The sequence below is a fragment of the Panthera tigris genome, chromosome C1 (assembly GCF_018350195.1).
Source record: "Panthera tigris isolate Pti1 chromosome C1, P.tigris_Pti1_mat1.1, whole genome shotgun sequence".
Taxonomy (NCBI): domain Eukaryota; kingdom Metazoa; phylum Chordata; class Mammalia; order Carnivora; family Felidae; genus Panthera; species Panthera tigris.
The window spans coordinates 189,445,726-189,462,975 of record NC_056667.1 but is presented as its reverse complement, the minus strand read 5'-3'; the positions used below and the strand labels follow the sequence as shown (position 1 = coordinate 189,462,975).

Sequence of the window (17,250 nt, the reverse complement as noted above, 5' to 3'; positions counted from 1 at the left end):
AATAAGTCTTTCACAGTAGGACTTTTAGGAGACAGGTAAGTGTCCCTCCAAGTTTTCATCATTAGTCCTCTGTCACAATATTCATTCAAAAACTGCTCTCTGTTGCACCATGAACTCAATGACTGCTATCCATTCATGCCGCCTTATAACTGGCTATTTGGTTTTATTTTTGATGGCTGATACCTTACGGGCAGGTCAAAGCATAGCTCTTATCAAGAGTCCTATGCCATTTCAGTTTTAATAGATTAAAAGACATTTTTATCTGCTTCAGCAGTAGAGATGATTTGAAACTTACTGAATTAAAACTGTATTTGTCTTCTAGTAAGTTATATTACCTGTCAACTGGCATCGGTGGATGGTATGGTTTGTTGACTTTGGCATAGAGACCCTCTAAGTGGTCTCTCTCTGGAGACAGTGGACGGCCATCCCGTGGGTAACCCAATGGTCCAGCCCGAGGTGGAGATGGTGACCTGTAGACATTTGCTGATGCACATGGTTCCCGGAAGTGGTTCACTCTGGCGTAATTGGGGTCCATTTCATCATCGTCCATATCATGCAGTGATCCAATTCCACCAGTAGCATAATCAATAAGACCTCTTGCCTGCTTTTCCCTTAGCTCCTGGTGTTTTGCTCCAATCCTGAAAAAAAAAGTAGAACACGTAGCAGAGACATATGTGAATTTCATGTTGTAATATGATAGACTCTCCTGAATCTATGTTGATTCCTCCTAATCAGTCACTTAGCTGTTACTCTCCTGTTAACCCAAATTCACACCATGTAGAAATGCCAACAGAATATCCATGGGGTTAATTTTTTATCTCTGACTTTTATTTGTTGCGGGTCTTTACTTCTACAGCAATGCTATAGGTATTTTGACATCTTGCCCACTGATGACTGGGCTGATAGCAGAGTCAGAGGCTGATTTTCATGAAAATTCCCTTCCTGCAAATGGGATGTGCCTGGGGGAACAGTACATCTGTGGTGTGATATTATGGAAGTCTTCCTTGGGAGAGGGATGCATGTTAAAGAGCCCATCAGAATCGTATACTTGGGCTGTGATTTCACCATTTGGTACCCTAGAATTCTAGTGTATTCCTTTAAGGAAAAGAGCTTAGCAAAATTGATTTAAATATGAAAAAGAAATACAGAGGCTTTCTGGTCACTAAAAGCAGTGGGATCAGAGGTAATTTATGAGAGATTCTAAGTTTTTTGGTTACACAAATGGGGATCATTGTGCCTCATTATATAGGGGCTAGGGACAGAGTAAAATAGTGAAGAAATTAATAGGCTCCTGACAGAGATGAATTGGCACATATAAGTGAATTAAACATTACTGGCAGAATTCCACAGCGCTCAAGCCTTAAGTGATATTACAAAATGCTACTACTAATCAGTGTGCTGTGTAGACTGCTGGCAATGGAAGCAAAAAATAAACCTAGGTGGATTCCAAATCCATCTGAATTTTAAGAATGTGACATTTAATCTGGAAAGTGTTAGATCAGCTCTCCTGAATTCTCAGTTGCGTGTTAAAACGCAAAGGTCACTGTGGCATCTTATTGGACAATGGTGATCTGATGGTGTCAGGAGGTGCACCGTGCTAACGAGGAACGAACGGAACCTTACATCACTGGGCAAACCCAGTGCACTGCATGCATACAGGACGGGAGAAGCCAGGCGATGCTGGCTCAGGCAGCAAAAGCAAGAACTCAAGAAAGGATGGGGACAAGCCTGGGCTCTGAGAATATGAGAGGGCCGCGGGCTAGAAGTGAAAGATCTGTACATGCCTGGGTACATTTATAGAAAGCTTGGATGAATTAAAAACAAAACAAAACTGAACTCTCTCGGTATCTTCTCTTCAAGCAAAAACACCTATGTTTGCACGTGGCAGCTAGCTTTGTTTATTACCTTTATCTTTCAAGGCATTTTCTCTTTTGGCAGAATGGCTTCCCTCCTTCCCCCTACCCAGTGGAGAGAAGGCAAGGAAAAAAAACAACAACATAAAGAAGAAGAAGGTAGAGGACAAAAATCCAGCATCCATCCCCAAGTCACAACAGATGAAAATAAATGTCAGGATACATTGCTGCATATCTCTTTTGACTAGGTCAAATCATGTGCCCTACACATAAGTAATTAGAAGAATTTATATTTTTGTAAAGAGGAGCTTGAATCTCCAAGGGATTCTGAATGAAGATGAAAGGGAGATTACACGGTAGGGTACCTGTTAAGAAGGCCTGCCAGTCCCCTTTCAATGCAGGTTAGTCCTAGGTTCATGGATGTTTGTTTTGAATAATTTTTTATAAAGAAGATAACTCGCTCTATTCTGCAACAAAACTGTCCTCTCAGGGACAGTGCAGATGGGATTATCAGAGAACATTCGCTGCACTATGATGATAGGGATGAATTTCCATGGCAAAGAGAGCGCAGGACATCAATAAAGTCAGGGGGTGGGGTTCTGTGTGGTTACCATGCCTCCTAAGTGCGATGCTTTCATGAGATTTCATGAGGAATCATTCAGTAGAAAGATGAACATCTCATGGAGGCTGCATAAAGCTCTACTTGTGCATTAATGAAAGAAGAAAACAGCAAGCGTGATTTTTAAAAGTCACAGAAATAGAACACCGGTATCTGTGCCCCTTATCTCATCGCTTCCCTTTCTTAGAGGTTTTCTCATTAATTAGACTCTGGGTATGGAAAGATTCTTAGATGAAAAGTACTCTGTGTATGCAAAGCAGTATTTTATCTTGTATTTTTTCTTTCTGAAACAAAACTAAATTTCTCCATGATCCTCTCTGCAACACTGTTTCAGTAACTAATTTCATATTAATCACTCAGTAGGTGAAATAGCAATTTCTCTGAACCGTCATTATTATGCCATATGTCAGGGTCTCTCCATGTGGGGGAGGACAAGGCAATCTGAAAAGGGGTGTATGGAGGCAGAAGAGACTCTGTCCAGAGAGAAATGTCAAGGAAATGGATTTTTGTTTTGTTTTGTTTGGTTTGGTTTGGTTTGTTTTTGGTAGTTCTGACCTCTCTCTGCCCTAATTCGGTGTGAGAATTCTAATTGTTTATTATCATTTCCACTTAGAGGTCCTCATATCACTGGGACCTCAACCTGTTAAAATATCTATTTTTCAAAATAGCTCTTGATCATATGTCCTTTTTATTGGATGGTACCATCGGCTTTCCCATTCTCCCCAGCACAGTGCCTTTGAATTATTTAAATTTCTTCTCTCTCTTTCCTTGCAAAAGCATTGTTGTTTCTTGTTTCCATTATAACTCTTGGATACCCTCTTTTGTTTCCATTTCTTTCACCAAACTCTAGTATTCAGGCTTTATATTGCCTACCTGTGTACTGTCCAATATGGTGGCCACTACCACATGATGCTATAAACATTTAAATTAGAATTAACTACAATGAACTGAAATTTAAAATTCACTTTCTCAGTTTCATAAACCACATTCCAAGTGCTCTATAGCCACATGTGGCTCATGACTACTATACCAGACACTGTAGATAGATATAGACTAATTCCATCATTGCAGAATGTTTTATTGGACTGTGCTAGCCTAGATTATTCTAACATTTTTTTGGTGTATTATCTTATAATGCTTTAATCTCTGCCTTATAAGACTGCTGGATAAGCTTCCCTAAAGACCATTTACATCATATCTCTGTCAGATCAAGGATCTCTAACAATAGATTATAGTAAATGATGGAGTTAAGAGTATGGTTACTTTATTTCCCTCCCTCAAACTCTAAATGAACAAGCAAATTGAGAAATTGGGAAGGAAATTTCATCTACAGTAGAATTAGAAAATGACCATAATCTTACACCATGCAATGAAATTTGGACTCACCCCAAAAGAGGGAGTACATCAAGAGCTGATACATGCCTCTGTCTCTAGCAGGGTACACATTTCACTGAAAGTAAGATCCAGAGTCCAGACGACTACAGACAACAAACTTTCATTCAGAAAAAATATAGTTTGAAGGCCAGTGTAAGATCCTGGAATTGAGGGGTAAATCTTCGCGAGGTGCCGACTTAAGCTTGGAGGAGAGGTGGAGCTAGAAGATTGATATTTCCTCTGGGACATATATTTTGTCCTACACTGAAGAACCTTCATGGAGTAAAAGGAGAGAAGAGAAAAGAAGCTCCAACCTATTTTGTAGCTGAAAGGCAGAATTAGCAGAGCAGAGATAAACAAACACAAACTCATCAAAATAAAACCGATAATCTAAGAGGCTTCACTAAGGAAGCTGATCTCTTTCAAATTGATCTGCTCTCCCAAAATGGAAGACCATGGAAAACAAGCCCCCCGGGCATGCACCCAGCAGATGTGGCAAGAAGATATTTTGGAAGAACATATGGAATTGAAGCTACCTACCAGTGACCTTAGATCTCTATGCCCTCCATGTCCGCTAACACTATATTTAAAAGTATTATTTAAACACTATATAATATGAAATTAATTTAGTGGGTCATAACAAGCTTTTGAAAAATTAAATACGATAAAAGAGAAAATATTAGGGGTTATTAACGCATGTAGTATGCATAAGTATTATTTCCAGAAGGAGAAGAATCAAGTCTTCTAAAAATTCAGGCAAACTGAGGCTAGCCTCAAACATAAATAAAGCCCAACGAAAAACATTCTCAAACATTTCAAAACTCAAGGGACTATAGCTTGTTGACCTGTTGTGAAAAACTACTTAATAATTATAATCAGTCAACCAAAAATTGAATCAAAACGAGGAAGTCAACTCGATAAAGCTGTGGAATGACAGGTGTGATGGTGAGCAGGACCTTAACCTCACATTAAGGGTAAACATTTGTAGCAGCATAATTATGGAAAAACACAAATATGATAAACGCTGGCAATATAAACATGATAATCATTAGTGAAAGTCAGAAATCAATAAGGATGTTAGGAGGCAGTGTATTCATTCCCTCACTTTTTAGAGCAGGGATCAGTAGTTACTGCTGAAAGTTGATAAATCAGGAAATAGAGGATGTGGTATATACTAAATATTACTACAAGAAAAAGCTACTCAAACAACAAATTATCAGAAGAGGGATGGACAAAACAAAACTCTGACCATACAGAACCTAGAAAACAGGAGAAGCTGTAAAAAAGAGTAATATAAAATCAGATGACTAGATTTATCTTTTATGACAATAAATGAAAATGGAATAAATGTCTTTATTGTAACTAAGGAATCCCAGATCTGATAAAAAAGAAAAACATAGTACATGCTATCAAAATAGTGAAAAATGAAGAGTCGCCTAAATGTGCAGTAACAGGGGACTAGGAAAGACATATGATGCAGCTAAAAAATATGAGCATACTATTCCCATACTAAAAGGAAATAAGATATACATATGGGCCAAGATAGATATAGATATTTGTATGATATATTACATATTCTTGCATATACATAGAAAATGTCTGGAAGGATACAAAAGAATTTCCTAACAGTGATTGCTCTGGAAAATGTAATTGGAGGCACACTATCTGAATTTTTATACCATATATTTTTAGGATAATTTAAAATATTTAAAGAATATAAAAAATTCCCTTACAACTACATACTGACTGTCATAGTGAATCAAAACTTAAAAAAAAAAATTTAAACAGGCAATAGCAGGCATCCTTTGTCTTGCAAACCTGATTTTTCATGATTCCATTATCAACTCAGTTATGACAATTTTTTTCAAATTACTGTTCATTGAACATTTGTTTGGTCCCTTTCAAATCAACTGCTTTTGCCTAGAGTACCCATTCTCCATTAATCAAATCTTTGACTAGATTTTTTCTAGAATAAAAACTTTATTCATTTAAAATTCATTTAAACTCATTTACAGCTCCATATTGAGCTCCACAATTCCCCTCTTCAACTCATATATCCAGTAAATTCTCTATTAATCTGTAATTGTTACATATTATTTTGTAAAAAAAAATCAAAATAAAAAAATAAAATGAAAGGAGTTTTGTTTCATTTCTAGACATTTTGCTTCCAGAACTAGACTATAAGCTCCTTGAGGGTCCTGTGAGTTCTCTTTCTGTTAATTTTGGCTGAATAACTGATTTATCACTCATACTTACTGATAGTAGATCATATAGTAGAAATAAAAAAATAAAAGAAAAATTCTCAGTCCTCAACTCACTGTCAGGGAGATACACGCAAGTAACTACAATTCAGCGGGAAAACAAAGATACTGCATGTTCAGAGGTCAGAGTCAATTCAGCCTCGGGGTTCTGAGGGAAAATCATGAAGGTGGTGCCACATGGACTGGATTTTTATTTAAGTTTATTTATTTTTTTGAGAGAAAGAGAGAGAAAAGGAGGAAGCGGGGGAGGGGTAGAGACAGAGGGAGACAGAGAGACTTCCAAGAAGGCTCTGTGCTATCAGCGTTGAGCCAGAAGCAGGGCCCAAACCTACAAACCATGGGATCATGACCTGAGCTGATTCCAGGAGTTAGACACCTAATCACTGAGCCACCCAGGGCCCCCCATGTGAACTGGATTTCGCAGGAACCTGTCCACCTTGTTCCAGGAGGACAGGAGAGATATAGAAATGGTATGAGGTACTCCAGTGAGAAGGAAGGACCCAAGTAAAAGGGCATGGAAGTGCATGATTTATTTCATGCTGGGGGGCAAGTCTGATGTGCAACAGACTGGTTTGAGTCATCCACCCATACTTCTCCCACAAAAGGAACACATTTAGTAGGCAGTATTGGCAAATTTCTTTAAGGTTGATGTAACATGAGTTTAATATTTAAAGTTTTGATGAGGAAAGTCCTATTATGCCTTTTTTCATTTGTTTGTCTAATCTTTCATTATAAAAGGAAACAATGATACAGAAAGTCATGCAAAACAAATCTATGGATCTAAGAGCTGCTCTAAAGCAAACATGATTGCAACTATCAACTGAGGTCAAGAAATTGACCTTTCCGGGATAAGGTCTCCATAGGGTCTCTCTTCACAACTACAGCCATATTTCTACATTACATATGTATCTCCTTTCTTCCACATTAAGAATCTTGCTCCTCAAGACACAGGGAATACTAGAACTAAATATCCCATGATTACAACTTGCTCTACTCTGTATTACATATATAACAGCTTCAGAATAGCAATACCAAATACTGCCACTAACAAAATGATTATAAAAAGAGTTAAACTTCTCTTTTCCATATGTTCTTTCTGTCATCCCTACATTTTTGTAGTTGTATCACATTTACATTGTTAAGGCATATAGCAGCTACATACTGTCATTAGTTCAGCTTTCATTTAATCTTAGCTCTACAAATAACTAATTAATATATTAAAATAAATACATATTTAATAAAGACCAAAAGTCGTGAATGATATGTCAATGAATATGTAGTTATCTACTGGATTCCTCAGGAAGAACTCATAGAGCAGTGTTTCTTCAGTTGATAACAGTATGTCTTTTATACTTCACAGCCACATTTGCTGTATATAAAATTATCTACCTTTCCACTTGAGTATTTAAATATGTGACATCATTTTCTTATGACAAAATGCTGCTATTGGAAAAGTTGGATGATAATCTAATTTTATTTCTCTTATAAATTACTTACTCTTTTTGCTTATCTTGTCAAATTCTTTTCTTTGAAGTCCAATGATCTTACTAGAAAAGTCATTCTGGGTGGATAATGCTTTCAATATATACTTATAAGTGTACTGCTTCTATCAGCAAAGTTTTCTTGAATTATAGTTTTTATTGTTAATGTCGTAGGATACAAGTTGCACATAGAAAAGTCAATTGTATTTGTATGTACTAGTAGTGAAGAGGTACTCAATAAAATCAAGAAAACAATACCATTTAAAGTAGGATTAAAGAACATTACAAACTTAAGAAGAAATTTAACAAAAGATGTGCAAGTTCTCTGCGCTGAAGACAATAAAATACTTGTGAGACAAATTAAAGAAGATCTAAATAAATGGAAAGTTCTACCTTGTTCATAGAGCAGAAAAGTCAATATTGCAAAATGTCAATTCATCCAAATGAAGAGATTAACATCTTTCCAATCAAACCCCTATCAGGCTTACTTTCCAAAAATTAACAATGTGATTTTAAAATTGATTTGGAAAGTTAAGGGCAAAGAACAGCCAAAATAATTTTGAAAAATAAGAATAAGTTTGAAGATTTACACTACTATCTTTAGGACTTACTATAAAGCTTCAGTAATCGGGGCAATGGTTAGACAAATAGACAAATGGGATAGAAGGCAGAGTCCAGTAATATACCCACACGTATTTGGTGAAGTGATTTATAACAAACGTAACAAAACAATTTGATTTAGGAGGGAGAATCTCTCAACAAGTGGTGCTGGAAAATCTCTAAGGGAAACAAGAACTCTGGTGCCTGCATTATAGTATAACAAAAAACAATCCAAGATGGAAGATAAGCCTGAACATAAGGGCTACAACAATAAAGCTACTAGAACCAAATAAAGGAGAATATCCTCACAACCTTGGGGTAGGCAAATAGTTCTTGGAAAGGACACAGAAAGCATGGGTCATAGAAGAAAAAATTGGTTAAGTTGAACTTCACCAAAATTAAAAACTTCTCATTAGAAAGCATGAGGAAAATGATTGGCAAATGAGAGAAGACATTTGTGACACACATATCTAACCAAGGATTTATATAAAAAATACTAAAAGTACTTGCAACTTAGTAACAAAAGGAAAAATGACCCAATTAGAACTGGGCAAAAGATATAAACAGATACTTTACAAAGGAAGATCTAGAAATGCCTACTAAGCAAATAAAGATACACTGGATGTTAGAAGTCATTAGAGAAAGGCAAATTAAAGCCACAATGAGATACCCTTATCAAAATGAAGAAGAATGACAACACCAAATGTTGGAAAAGATGAGGAGCATCCAGAACTTTTGTACACAGCTGTTGGAAAATAACAGAATCCTTTTGGAAAAAGATCTGGGAGCCCCTTATAAAACTAGACATGCACCAAAGCTGTGACCTAACAATTCACCTCTCAGATACACAAGAGAAACCATAACAGAGGTCCACATAAATCCTTAAAGAGTGTGTGGTAGCAGCCTTAATCATCATGGCAAGAAATGGAAATAACTCAGATGTCCATTAGCAGGAGAATGGATAACCAAACAATGATGTGTTCATATGACAGAGTGTAAATCAGCAATAGCAACAACAACAAAAATAAGCTACTGAAATAACAACAGGGATGAATCTCAAAATTATCATGCTTAGTGAAAGAAGCTGAATATACACACACATAAACTTACTACCTAATTTCAATTGTAAGAAATTCTAGCTTAGGCAAAGCAATCCTATGGTGATAGAAATGAGATCAGTTGATTCCTGAAGTGGGGGATGCACTGAACAGGGAAAGGCATGGGAATGGGAAGCATTCTTGGGTGAGAGAAATATTCTGTATCTTGAAATACATTCATCAAAATAGAATACATTCTTCTGTTGGGGCACCTGGGTGGCTCGGTCGACTGAGCATCTATCTGACTCTTGATATCGGCTCAGGTCATGATCTCACATCGTGATCTCACAGTTTGTGAGATCAATCCCTGTGCTGTCCATGCAGAGCCTGCTTGGGGTTCTCTCTCTCCCTATCTTTCTGCCCTTACCCTGCTCACACTCTCTCTTTCTCTCAAAATAAATAAACTTGAAAAAAAGGAATACATTCTTTTGTTTATATGAGACTTATATATTTCACTGTATGCAAATTATAGCCCAATTTAAAAAAACTTAAAACAGAAAACAAAATTAAAGCAAAAAATGCCAATGACGGTATTTATACCTTTTAAAATAAATGTGATGCGGGGTGCCTGGGTGGCTCAGCCGGTTAAGCGGCCAACTTCCGCTCAGGTCATGATCTCACAGTCCGTGGGTTCGGGACCCACATCAGGCTCTGTGCTGATGGCTCAGAGCCTGGAGCCTGCTTCAGATTCTGTGGGTCTCTCTCTCTGTGCCCCGCCCCCCCGCCCCCCTCTTTCTCTCTCTCAAAAATAAACATTAAAATAAATAAATAAATAACAAAAATAAACGTGATGGAACCTAACAAATTAGAACTGGTCAATTCTAAGTTTACTTATATATAATTCTTTCTCTTTTAAAGACATTACCTAAAAATAATTGTTATCATAACAAATTAAGACAATTAAGACAGTGATTGCTGGGAAAATATTTTAACTGCGTAAGGAAACACATCCTCTTTTCAAGCAATTTGAACACTTCTAAAGTACCAATTTATAAGCCAGCTATTGATTTTGATAAGTACGTATCATTCTTATTGATCCATAAACACATTCTCCAAAGACCAGACAACTTGTTTTGAGTCTATTACAGGTTTCTGCATTCATCATTCAATAAATGTTTATCGAGCACGTACATGTTTTAGGTTTTGTTCTTGATGCTGAGATTGAGCACTGCATAGAAATCCTTGCCTTTATAGAATTTATACTCTAGTCAGGGGAGGCAGAAACAGGCAACAAATTAACCAGGTAAAATAAAAAATAATGTCAGATGGCAATAAGTGCTATAGAGGAAAATAAAATAGGGAAAGGTGCTAGGAATGTTGGGGGATAGAGTGGCAAGGTTACACATTTAAATATGTGGTAGGGTAATATGTGGAAATATTAAGTTAAAGCCTTGAAGAGGAGGGTAAAATGTTCACAAATAATTGGGGAAGTATATCTCAGTCAGAGGGGACAGCAAATACAAAGGCCCTGAGGCAGGCAAGGAGGTCAATGTAAGAGAGTGAAGAGTCAGAGGGCCAGGGAGGAAATTAGAGCCTAGATCATGTAGGGCCTTGACATCCATGCTAAAGCTTTTGGCCTTCACTCTCAGTGAGGTAGGAAGCCAACGGCACTTTTCAAGCAAAGAAGCCATATGATCTGACTACATGTTAAAGGAAATCTCTTTGACTGCTATAGCTGGGAAGGTCGTGGGGGTGTGGGGTGAGAAAAAAGCCATGAAGACCAGTTGGGGGTTATCAGAATAACCCAGATGAGAGATGGTGGCTTGGATGAAGGTGTAGCAGTGGAGATGGTAAGAACTGGTTGGATCTATGAGCTAAAAATAAAACTGAATTTTTAAAAAAATCGTATAAACAAGATTGTTCTTCAAACACTCCAAATCAGGGAGGTTAGCAAAGAAGAGCCTATCCTCGCTCATATTTCATCTATCCAGCAGGAAGAACATATATCAATAGTATTTATGATGAATTTTCCCATGATTATAGAACTCACTTCTCACAAGGCACACAAGTCTCAATTTTAGAGATGAGGAAACTGACGTTCAGAAAGGTTAGGTGTTTTGTCAGAGACTGTATATTTGGTAAGTGGCAGGAAATAGAGTTTTGAATTCCACCTAGGTGCTTGACTTCAGTATGAATGTTTCTTTCATTTACATTAGGTACAAACAATCTAAACATGATCACATTACAGTTTTTTTCATGTTTGTTTATTTTTGAGAAAGAGAGACAGAGTGTGCGTGGGGGAGGAACAGAGAGAGAGAGGGAGATACAGAACCCAAAGCAGGCTCCAGGCTCTGAGCGGTCAGCACAGAGCCCGACATGGGGCTCGAACTCACAGACTGCGAGATCATGACCTGAGCCAAAGTCAGATGCTCAACCGACTGAGCCACCCAGGTGCCCCTAAACATGATCACATTTAAAAAATGTATATAGTGAAAGTTTTCAGCTACCCCAAAGTACAGAGTATAGTACAATGAACCTCCATATACCTATTATCCCGTTCTTTGTTCTATAATTAAAGATGTTCCCATATTTTTATCTAATTTTTCTTTAAAAATTTGTTTTTCGCTAAGTATTTTGAAGGCAAATCCCAGTCACTTATTCTCTGTATACTTCAGAAAACATATCACAAAAAATCATTAACATTTTATAACAACGATGCCATTATCCACTTGAAAATTAACAATATTCCTTAATGTCATCTAAAAACCTAGTTCATAAACGAATTTCCCCGAGTGCCTAAAAAATGTCTCTTTCTCAGTGGATTTATTTGGACCAGGCTCCAAAAACTATCCACACATTACATCTGCTTACGTCTCTCAAGTCTCATTTCCTGTAAAGAACTATATTCTTTTTCCTTTTTAATTGTTCCATGCCACTGAATTGTTGCAGACACCAGGCAGATTGTCCTGTAGGTGGTCCCGCATGCTAGATTTGTTTGCTTCTTTGTGTTGTGATTAAACTTATTCTTCCACTCCCCACATTTCCTGTTTATGAAAAGTACTTCCAGATCAGCAATGCCTGGTGATCTTTTTGGTGATGGTGGAAACGTTCTATGTATGTGCTGTTTAATACAGTAGCATGTGTGGCTACTGAGCACTTGAAATGTGGCTAGCGTGACTAAGGTACAAAGTTTTTTTTATTTTTATTTTTTTAAGTGTTTATTGATTTGTTTTTGATGGGGAGGGAGGGGCAGAGAGAGAGGGAGAGAGAAAATCTGAAGGTAGCTCCATGATGTCAGCACAGAGCCCGATGTGGGGCTTGAGCTCACAAACTGCAAGATCATGACCTGAGCCGAAACTGAGTCAGATGCTTAACCAACTGAGCCACCCAGGCACCCTTAAGCTTTAAAGTTTTAATTTTAAGTAATTTAAATATAAATATTACACGTGACTAGCAGCTGTTGTATTGGGCAGTGTAGCTGAACACTGAGTTTCAGGTTCAACTTTTAGTGGGAAAGGGTACTGTGGTCAGTTGAATGTTGGTCCCCCAAAAGATGTGTCTACCTGGAGCCTGTTAATGTGAACTTACAATGAAGTTTGATTACCCTGAATTACAGAGTATAGGGGAGGCAGAATTAATGCTTAATTCTTTTTAATTGCTAAGTTTTCAGAGGAAGCGGTTAGTACCCTAGCAATTCCAACGGTGACCAATGGTTTGTTAGACATCTTTTTGGGGGAAATGAAAGGCTGTGAGTCTCATTATGAACTCACATTCAAAGACAATACGTATTTAGGGTTTTCAATCAATTGCATTCCTTACTCTTTTTTCTTGCACACATTACCCCATATTTAGTAAATGGAAACTGCTTTATGTTGGCTCCTTTGTCCTTTTGGCTGGACCGAATTGTCTGTGATAGCTTCTTTGCTTTCTGACAAGTAAGTTGTCCCAGCTTCATGTTGAGTATCTTGTATTCCTACCTTGGAAGCAGCCATTTCCCCCAGGAACTCATTCTTTCTAGTGGGATGTGATATCCAGAGAACACAACCTGGGCTCTAGGAAGTTCACGGCTTCTGTGCCTTTCCTTCCTTCCTTCCTTCCTTCCTTCCTTCCTTCCTTCCTTCCTTCCTTCCTTCCTTCCTTCCCTCCCTCCCTTTTTTATATACCAGTAAATTTGTTTTAATTTATTTTTAAAAATTCAAGTTACTTAACATACAGTGTAGTATCAGTTTCAGGAGTAGAGCCCAGTGATTCATCACTTACATATAACACCCAGGGCTCATTCCAACAAGTGCCCTCAATGCCCATCACCCATTTAGACCATCTTCCCACCTATCTTCCCTCCAGCAAGAGGGAAGTTTGTTCTCAGTTTGTTCTCTCAGTTTGTTCTCTGTATTTAAGAGTTTCTTATGGTTTGCCTCCCTCTCTGTTTTATTTTATCTTTCCTTCCCTTCCCATAGCTATGTTCATCTGTTGTGTTTCTTAACTTCCACATATGAATGAAATCATATAATATTTGTCTTTCTCTGCCTGACTTATTTCACTAAGCATAGTAGGGCACATGCCCCCCAAATATAGCAGCACTATCAACAATAGCCAAATTATGGAAAGAGCCCAAATGCCCATTGACTGATGAATGGATAAAGAAGATGTGGTTTTATATCTACAATGGAATACTGCTTCTGTGCTTTTTCCATGGACAGAGCTAGGAGATATGTCTTTTAAAAAAAAAATTCAAGTTCATACTGCTCTTTCCAATTGAAATTTAACATTACGGAATCCTTACTTAACTTTTAAAAAGTTTATATTTGTTTATTTCCTATAAATGAAAAACCTTGATTCTTAATACTACTGACAAAATTATTTGTGTTATCATATCCCTAATTTAAAGCACATACAGTCTTAAAATAATGCCAGTATTACTAAAATACCATTGAATGAAGTTCAAGATGTTCACCATTTCTTGTTAGAACATATCCCACTGATTATGTAGAATAAAAATGCTGTATTCTATCATTCCTTTCTTTTTTTTCTGAGTCATTATGCAGCCAATTTGTTTCATAGTTAGGTTGTTCTGGTTTGTTTTTAGTTTTTAGGCATTGCCTTTTTTTTCTTTTGATTTAATTTCATTTGTTAAATACATAAAACATTTACGTTTCTAAATTCAACTATATACAACGTACAATTACGTGGCTTTCAAGAGTCCTCTCTATCCTAAGCAACGTAACTGTACTTAATTTTTCAAATGAAAGCAAACATGGTTATATATCATTGTTCCTTCTTTTTCGCACAAGAAGTAGGATACATTTTCCTCTACATTTTGCTTTTCCCATAGCAATTCAGAAGACATCTCCATTATTAGTGAACAGAGATCTTTCTCATTAAAAAACAACAACAACAAAGAAGTTTCATAATAGTCTACTGTGTGGACATACTTCTGTTTCTCTAATGGGTCCCATATTTTTGAATATTTGGCTCTTTTCAATCTTCCACTGTTAGAAATAATGCCATAATGACAAATCTCATGCAAAAGTCAAGTCCATATTTTTGCTATTGCCACTTTAGGATGAATTCACAGAAGCAGGATTGCCGGCCCATGGAGAAACTCACATATAATCCTTCCAGATGATGACAAATCTCCTTCCATGCTTGATCTCTCTGCATTGCCACTTGCAACGTAGGAGGGTGTCTTCCTCTACCATGTCACCAACAGAATGTGCTGCTGGACTCCGGGATATTTGATAAGCGTAGGTGAGAAGCGATAGTTTTAATTAGCCTGTCTCTTATTATGTGATGCTGAGTATCTTTTCATATGTTTAAGGGCCATTTTCATTTCCTCTTCTGTGAGCTGTCCATATCTCTTGCTGATTTTCCCATCAGATTGTCAATTTTCCCCTCGATTTTTCGAAGACCTTTGCGTAGTAGTGATATTAGCACTTTATCTGTGATGTAAGTTGCATATATTTTTGGCAAGCTGTCATTTTCTGTTCATGATTCCACATTATTGATCAGTCTTTCATACTTTGTACTGTACCCTCAAAAGCTTTATTAACTATTGTTACTCTTGCATATTATTTCCTGATGGATTTGTCTCGTGCAGAATGCATCAACAGTAGAGTTCTGACTGGCTTGCCCAGTTCCGGGAAGATGTAGGCACTGACATGCTCTTTGTTCCTACCGTGTGAACCCAAACAACAGAGACAGAGATGAATAGACAGCAGAAGAGGAGGTTTGCTACCTATAGTGGTGACAGTAGTTGAGGTCAGAAAAGGTTTTTCAGGGGAGAGCTATGGGGTAAAAGAAGTAGTACCATTAAAAGAGATTATAAACTACCTGCTGTACAGCTTTCTTTTTTGACAGTGGAGATAATTTGTCCTGCTATCACTCCTGCTCTTATAATAGAAGCTGCAATTAGGTCACTACAATTATCCTTTGTTCCAGTGACCAGACCCAGTTTCTTCAGCTTTTCCTTCTGAATGCGGTTTCAAAGCTGCAAGTGTACCTGGCCAAGACCAATTACAGCTTATTATTGCTGTTATTATTACTATTATTTTTCTCACCAGCCAATACAGAGTTACATACAGTCCTTGTGATCAATATTTCATCTTTTCAACAAAGCGGTTTTAACTGCATTAATATTTTTCACGGTTTTCGCATCCCTGCCTGCGCATCTGTAACATTTTCTAGATGACCTTCTTTTGTCCTGTCCATTTTTCTTGTCAGCCTAAACCAGACCTGATGTGGTAAGGGAGCTAGGTTGATAAAATAATTGATCATTTCTCTTGAAATGAATAAATACATTTATGTATAATGAATTGTATATTCTGCAATACTGACATGCAAATTCTTTAATGCTGTTAATTGAATCTTTTAGGTAGGCTTTTTCTTCACATTTTTCTCTTTGGGTGCACACACACACCACACTGAATCCTTCACAGTTCGCAGAATCAAATTAGGCTATTCCTTGTGGATATTGTGCCTGAATATCATATGTGAATTTGTGTCTAGGCTTGCCAAATATCATGAGGCAAAGGTCATGCTAATGCTCATTAGAGCAGGTGAAGGCCATGAAGTTTGGGAAGCCTATGAGACTTATGTGTGGTCTTAGAACATTCTAATCCTGGAGGTCCCTGAGAGGTTAACTGGTTCTTTGCCCAGGTGGGACGACCAGAGGAAAGACTTCCATATCGTACATGGCCCAGAACCAACCAAATTTCCCATATCAGATGGCTTTTATCTATTTGACATTGAATATTTCATAGTCTAAAATCCTGGTGGTCATTTTCAATTCCTACTTATAAGGGACATTTTCTACAATGTCAAAGTGGCAAGATTCTTTAGTACCTTCCCACTGCTACTAAATACTACCATTTCAAGAGACTTGCCTTTCAGTGAAGACTCTCCTATCATTGCAATTTACATTTTCCCTAAATTTATACCTTTCCCAAACCCATTAAGCTTTCCCTATTGCTAATGTACTGAGTTCCTGTAATTTATATTCTCGTAATGTGAACAAATTTCTCAGAAATGCTTAGTAAACATACTTAGCTTTCATTGGGAAATTAGCCCTAAAGAGGGGTTGGGGGGGAGGGGGACAAATGACACAGTGCTTACTATCTTCTCTGATAATGGTTTCCTTAGAGCAATTCTAGACAGTGTCCCTACAAAAGGCATCACTATGCAGTGAAGACATTAAGAGATCCTCTAGATTGTTGGCCACACTCACACTGAAGAACGAACCTGCCCTTGAGAGAGCTCTGCTGGTTGGAAAAAGTTTGTAACTTGTTGATGTACTTCATTCTTACTCTTTATTCTTATTGTTACCGACATGTGTATGTAGCAAAAAAAACCCAGCCTGATTTATTTTTTATATCCCCTGTTCGTATGTGTCCCCTGTTTGCAGCACTGCGAGAAGCAGAAGGGAAAGTAGGTTTTCTGTATTACAATGATCAGGAATATATTGCTAATCCTAGGGACTGCCAGGGGTGATATCTGCAAAAATAAATGACTGGCCTTTGACATGGTGGT

At 37.4% G+C, this 17,250-nt stretch overlaps 1 protein-coding gene across 1 annotated transcript in view; it reads right to left on the bottom strand.

Moving 5' to 3' along the window:
• The window catches only part of PARD3B (par-3 family cell polarity regulator beta), a 1,003,697-nt gene that overhangs the window by 160,038 nt on the left and 826,409 nt on the right, over window positions 1-17,250 (bottom strand). Inside the window, exon 20 of the mRNA XM_042995147.1 lies at window positions 336-638. Within this exon, the coding sequence (XP_042851081.1) occupies window positions 336-638 (303 nt within the window). The remainder of the gene's footprint in view (window positions 1-335; window positions 639-17,250) is intronic.